The sequence below is a fragment of the Sebastes umbrosus genome, chromosome 6, assembly GCF_015220745.1.
Source record: "Sebastes umbrosus isolate fSebUmb1 chromosome 6, fSebUmb1.pri, whole genome shotgun sequence".
In the NCBI taxonomy this organism is placed as follows: Eukaryota; Metazoa; Chordata; class Actinopteri; order Perciformes; family Sebastidae; genus Sebastes; species Sebastes umbrosus.
The window spans coordinates 7841958-7848955 of NC_051274.1; the positions used below are offsets into that span (position 1 = coordinate 7841958).

Below are 6998 nucleotides of genomic sequence, written 5' to 3' on the forward strand. Positions count from 1 at the left end.
TCCGGGTACTTTATCACTCGACAGTCGAGCCATTTTGGCTTCATGCTCCACTGAGCAGCTCTCATAGGAATGAATGGGAGCCTCCGACGCTGTATCCAGTTCTCTTTATACATCCATGATTAAAACCAATACCAGCCATTTCTCATATTATAAAAGATAAATATTTGCTTGTAACAAACAGAAAGAATTAGATCAAATCTGAATTCAGTCGAGGCTTCGCTTTAGTTTCTCACCTGACTACAAACAGATTATGTCTGGATTTTGGTGGAAAGTCAGCACCTTCATATTTTATATAATGTTTGATGTAAAATATACAAACAGAACTGATTAACATGTATATTCTAGATTTTATATTCACTAATAGAGAATAGCAGAGACTCTACTCTACTTCCTCAGGAAGCTGAAGCAGGCTCACCTTCCTTAAAACCTGTTGATTAATTTCTATCGGGCGACCATTGAGAGCCTCCTGACCTACTGCTGCACTGTGTGGTTTGCTAGCGGCACAGTAGAGGACAGGAGGGACCTGCAGCGGGTGGTGAGGATGGCAGAAAAAGTGATTGGGACCACATTACCCCCCCCTCAGTGACCTATACGCTGGCCGGCTCCGCAAGAAAGCCAGCTGTATTTCTTAAGACCCCACCCAGCCTGGACATGGACTGTTTACTACTCTTCCCTCCGGAAGGAGATACAGGACAATTAAAACACACACAAACAGACTATGGAATAGCTTTTACCCACAGGCAGTCAAGTGTGTCAAAAGCTTAGGACACTAGCTGCTGAACCATAATCATGGCACCTGCACTTTATGATCCATTTATTTGTCTATATTTTGATTTGAATGTTTTTTCATGTTTGCTTTTAATGTTTGCTTTTACTGCCAAGATCTGCTAAATTGTTTTTCATTGTTTTCAATGACAATAAAGTCTCTATTCTATTCTATTCTAATCATGCAGATACAGGAAAATTCCAGTTTTTTGTGTGAGTCTGCTAGTTTTCACGTTACATGACTCAACACAGACAGATAAAGTCACCCATGGAGCTTTTTCCCCTCAGAAATCAGTGTTGAAGCGGTCGTTCTCACCACCGTTCACGTTCTGTTGTTCCTGCTGGAGCTGCTTTCTGCCAGCAGATGTCACCATTTCCTCTGTTTTACCACAAAGGTGGTTTATCTGAATGGATGCAGTGAACACTGAACTGATGATGTGAATGCTTTCTTTCTGACTGACTTTGTTTTGTCAAGGTTAAGTGTCATCATAATGTAGTTAAACTTGATTTAAAATTATGGAAATTGGATTTGAAAATAAACTCAAGTTTCACAAACGCCCACTTGGACTCAAGTATGAACTCATTTAGAGTTTGGTGGTCACAGGTCACTGTGACCTCACAAAACACATTTTTGGCAATAACTCAAGAATTCATATGCTAATTATGACAGATTCACACGGATGACATTTTGGACAGACATGGATGTAAACTGCAACTTGACTGGTTGGGGGAGCCATACAACCGTGAGGCGGTGATTCTTGTTTTTTTTTTTCAAAGCGAAAACAAGTTTATTTGTTTCATCAATGTTTAAGTATTTCGAGTTAAGTCATTTTAAAATAAGTTAGCTAACTTTGCGATACTAACAAAGAAATGTAGCTAACGTTAGTGTTAACGGTCACTTTAATTTTTTAAAACTTAAACATGTTTCTGTGGTTTTCTGTCCACATTTTAAGATGAACAAATATCTGTTACTGGACTGGACAATGAACTCATCATTGTAGTAAAGATGAGACTGTAGGTATTTTGTCATATTAGTATTCAACAACTCTCTTTGACAGAACCTCTTTAACATCTCACACAATAAATAAAAGTTCACAGTGTTCCTCAGCAGTTAGAAAACTGCATGTCCACATGTTATAATAAGTGCAGGAGTATATTCTAGTATACTTTACAGTCCCAGTAGCTACAGTTTGTGCCTCTCATGTCTTACCTTTAAACTCAAGTCACTGAGCTAAGTAGACAATTTTCTGACTATCTTTGAAAAATCCATAAAGTCCTTCATCAGCAGCATTTAGAGCTGTTTTGAAGACTCCACAACTCTTCTGAACATCTGTTGCAAAATAAAAAGATTTTAATCAGTTTACCAAGTTGTGATTGTATTTCCAAATCCAGGTTGCTGGAAACGGCACGCCCTTGCTCTTTTTTGTAAAACACAAGCAAAACGTTCACACATTTTGTATGATATTGGAAGAAACATCAATATAAACAAATTTAACCTATACGATAATATAGAAACATTTTAAATTTGTGCTTAACATTGTAATAATTGAGCAATAAGATGTGTCATTTCTTGCTACCATCTGTGTTGGGATTATGAAAAAGAGTTGCACAGTTGCAACTCAGGAAAATGGCTGAGATTATTTTTTATTGTGCAACAGACAGAATAATTTTTCATCCAGATATTCAGAAGAATTTTATTTGTATAAGTCTGTAAAAGAAAAGAAAAAAGAAAAAAAGTTTTATACTAAATAGATTTATTAACACCATCATCATTCAGCCTGGAATTAGATATCAGAGACTATAGTTGGCAAAAAGCAATGGAAGGATTCTCAAAGATGTCTCAAAGATTATTATATCACAGCTCAATTGAGACCCTTGTTGGTATAACCCAGAGTACTTTGCCAGATGGAAGGAGATTGAGGAGGCTACAACAGGGGAGTTTCCAATTAAAGCTGTCAACGTTTTGAGATGGTGTGCATATGACCCAGGTTTTGTACCAAAAAGATGAGATGTAAGGTTTAGGGGGTGGGGTTTCTCAATGCATAACAGTATACTGTACCTTTCTTCATCAGGGGTCTATGAAGAGTTTTCAGAATCTGAGGATACAGCATGGTTTGAACGATTTATACAGACTTCCTCAAGTCCGGCATTATACTGAGCAATTAATGAGGGAAACAAGGCATAAGTGAGCATGGCTCACATCCCCCTGCTCACTGCTCGACCAAAGGTAGGGCCAAAGGTTTTGCCCTTTTGGAACTAATGGAATTAGTCTATTGAGCACAATCTAGCTATTTATTAGCTCACCTTCCTCAGGATAAAGTCAGTAGAAGACAAATACAGCCTGTCTTGTTGATGCTCTCCAGGTTTTAACCACTTCCATTACTTGCTTGTATTTCAATACCTGGACTCTGTGTCCACGCTGCCCCGGTTGATGGTGTCTGATATTTCATTAATTGTATATGATTTGGGAACTTTCCATCCAAGTTTGTTGATTCCAAGTATGTGATGAATCCAACACGGTGCCAAGATGATTCAAGATCTCCCCAAGCATACATAAATACATACATACATATATGCATAGAAATACTCATAGAGCGCTGGATTGTAGTATAAGCTGGTCTCTGATGAGAAAGTCTTTTCAGTTTTTGGACACCCTGGACTTCTAACCCCCAAAAGGCACAACTAGACCACACTGGCAACCATCATACCAAATTTGAAGTTCCTAAGTTAAACAGTTTTCGAGTTCTACTCCGGAAACTAAAGTGTGACACGCGAACAGAAGGACGGACACGCAGAGCGCTATATACCCCCGACTATGTTGTCGCAGGGGTATAATTATATAATATTCAACTAAAAGTCTTCATAGAGGCATATGTTTTGAATACAAACATAAGGAAACCAAAGTATACCAGAGGAGGAATGGGATCATTTATGTGAGCTGCAATGGAAAACTTCATGTTCAGTTTTAAGGAGAGATTTTTTAGCTGGAATAATCTCAGTCCCAAACCCAACACTCAGTTCACCGTCCTCATGTGATCCACTCCCCTCAGCTCATTGACCGTTTCAGCCTCCAGTTTCACAGCTCAGTCAAGTCTTGGTGGATGTTCTCTCAAAACACAAACTGAGGACACAGCACTTGGCTTCTGCGAGACTAACATTTGTCATTTGCAGAGATAAATAAAAACAACAATGTGAATGTGTCTTGGCCTCTGACAGTGGGCTCAGTCCTCAGCTTCACTCTGCATTGTCTGATGGAGTCCTGCCACAAACTCCTGATAGCATGGCTCTGAAATGAAAAGATCAAAACAAGACTTCCTTTAAAAAAAGAGATGTGAAGTTGTTTTATAATTTTATAATTGATTTCAACAGTGGACATTTTGTAGGTAGCCACAAACCTGTGTCTGGATCAATAAACGAGTGTCTAATGAGGAAGTCCAAGACCACCATGGCACAGTTGGGTTTGAAGTCATCAGTGGCCACCAGTTCCTTCACCTGAAACCAAGACGGAGCAATCACAAAATACCCCCTGCGTATTTTTGTGGTATCTAAATCTCGGTGCTTTCAATATCACGCCTCCGAATATTTTTTATTTCATAGGATTACTATTCAGAATATGTCATCAACACTAACCTTATCTATGGGCAGGAGGTAGAACTCTTGTACCTCTCCATCCCCTACTCTGGGCTTGAACTCCGGAGGAAGCTCCAAATCAAAGACAAACTGACTTTCCGGATACACCCCGTCTTCATCCTCGTAGGTGTAGCTAGAAAATACATTGAAGCAGTTAGTTATGGAATGTAAAGAGGCTTGTCTTTTACTTGTCTTTTGTAATATTCAAGCCTTTGTTTCATAATGACAAGATTCCGGCAGAACAGAAGGACCCTGCCCATGATGGTGGTCCTTCAGAGGACTTGAAGGGCAGACACCAGTCTAGTCTCTTGTGTAGTTTTCATGTAAACAAACAGTAAAGTTATGTTTTACATTTAGCGTTTCTAACCAAAATGCATTGTGTGTATCCTTGAGGTCTGTTGAATGAACTTCCTTCCTTATAAAACATCGTTAGCCGCATTAGCCGTTAATGCAAACTCAACACCTCCTCCATGATAAATTCAGGATAATGTCCATTTCTACAGCACTATTTCCATCACTACACAGTGATTTCTGAGTTTCTCTTTTTAACACAAATACTGTTTTCACTTACTAATTATTTTCAGTCACTTCAATTTTCCCATTTTTATTTTTATTTTTATCCGTGTTAAGCTACCATCAACAAAAAGCAACACTTTCTGTACATATTTTACATTAAAAACCCTCCACCAGGTCATAGGATGTCCTCTAGCTACCAGTAGGCTTTTAATTTGAAACAGGAAGTGCAGATATTCCGTGACAGTAACTTAACAGTAACAAATAATCATGGAAGCCACTGGAAATAATTAGTGAATGAAAACAGTATTTCTGTTAGAGAAGTATGACATGACTGTTGTTGTACTGATGGGATGGAAGTGTTAGCATGTGAGACCAATAATACAATAAGTCCATGCTCAGTGTTTTTAACCCAGCCATTATTTGTCGTTCAGTTGTTCCCCCATTATTACTCTCATTATTTAAATACCAGCTTTTATTTGGAACGGTGTACCTGTATGCCAGGGTAGAAGTGTGTTTTGTTTCCACTCTGCCAGTTCACTCATGATGCCTACAACTATTCATGTACCGCTTTTTATTCTGTCATATATTATTTTAACTATGTGATATTCTACTGGCTTATGTTGTATTATTTGCACACATCCTAAAACAAAAGGTCAGTGTGGTATACACACTTTGAAAAAAAAAAGTTGAATTATGAAACGCTAAATGCAAGCGACTCCTTAGGGATTGGTTATTTGTAAGAGGAATATTGTTTTGTATACAAACGTATCCTCATATTTTTTATTATGTATTCTAAAGGAAATAAATTGTAACTGAGAATGACCAAATTCTGCCACTGGTGTCACAGCTCACATGCTTTGTCTCTTAACACCGTTTCAGTTATTATCATAAATCATGCTTTTGTCCACCACTCACAGGGTCAGTCTTTACCAAGTCATGCTGTGAAGCCAAATTGTTGTTCAAACTTACTGGACTTTATTTTTAAATTCTAGTAAAGATCACAAATCTGTCAGGTTGGATTTTGGGGAAAGAGATTTAATAAGTTGATTTTCATAAAAATTTGCATATTTAATGAGCTATTACTGAATAACCAAGATGATTGATATTTTAATTGTCTTTAATTCTTTGTCTCTCTCATAACTGTTATAAGTTTTAAAAACAATCCCAAAGGAAAATCAACCAACAGAGGGACTTCCGGTTCGGCAAGCTAGGAGGCTGTGGTGTTAGAAAACAGGCTACTAACACTTTTGACTTAGCAATTTATGTTTGTTGAAATAATAGAAATAGGATTAGAATGGACATTAAACTGTTTGCCGTGGTCATTTGAGTAGTACAAAAGAAAATGGTGATTCCTTATAGTTGTTATGGTGACGACACGTCAGTGGGGCCGTAAAGTGTATTTCTCCCTCGCTAAGCCGGCAGTGGAGGTAGTCACAGAGCCAAATGAACGTCTGTTAAAGCTTCAGTAGGCAGAACGTTTTTGGCATCATTGGGCAACAATTCCATAATAACCTTTAATCATATTGTAATTCAAGTGTTCTGAGAGAAAACTAGACTTCTGCACCTCGTCATGGCTCTGTTTTCAGGCTTAAAAAAATCTAGCCCGTGACGGGAGACTTTGACCAATCACAGCTCATTTCAGAGAGAGAGCGTTCCTATTGGCTGTTCATTCAACAGGCAGTTGTCAACCACTCGCAAATGCCAATCAAATAATCAAACTAGGGAGCGCTGATCAAATATGAATCAATATTCTGTTACTGTAATGCCTATTTCTCTCCTCAAATGTTTTCAGAAACATCTTGTAGTGCAGTGTTTAGCTGTAAAATGAGGAAGTTTGCTCTGGCTGTTGGGCAGTGCTTGGTATTTCCTCAACTGATCTCAACATGGCTGGCGGATCACAGTGTCACCGTGCGACCCTCTTACTGTGAGGTGGCAACCACTGCACCACCGTGTCACTCCGGAGGATTTTTCAAAATAAAAATATTAAAAAGGGATAGATATGAAGGGAGGAGAGCAAAAGATGTCCTTATTTGTTGACAATGTATTAATATTCTTGTCCAACCGGTAACATTCACTTTTACAGTTAT

At 38.3% G+C, this 6998-nt stretch overlaps 1 protein-coding gene across 1 annotated transcript in view; it reads right to left on the reverse strand.

The window, feature by feature from the left end:
• Positions 1 to 3671: 3671 nt before the first annotated feature.
• Positions 3672 to 6998, reverse strand: part of tpk2 (thiamin pyrophosphokinase 2) — a 35278-nt gene continuing 31951 nt past the window's right edge. Inside the window, exons 6-8 of the mRNA XM_037772440.1 lie at positions 4396 to 4528; positions 4161 to 4257; positions 3672 to 4051 (exon numbers count right to left, since the gene is read on the reverse strand). Coding sequence (XP_037628368.1) covers positions 3987 to 4051; positions 4161 to 4257; positions 4396 to 4528 — 295 coding nt within the window. The 3' untranslated portion in view covers positions 3672 to 3986. The remainder of the gene's footprint in view (positions 4052 to 4160; positions 4258 to 4395; positions 4529 to 6998) is intronic.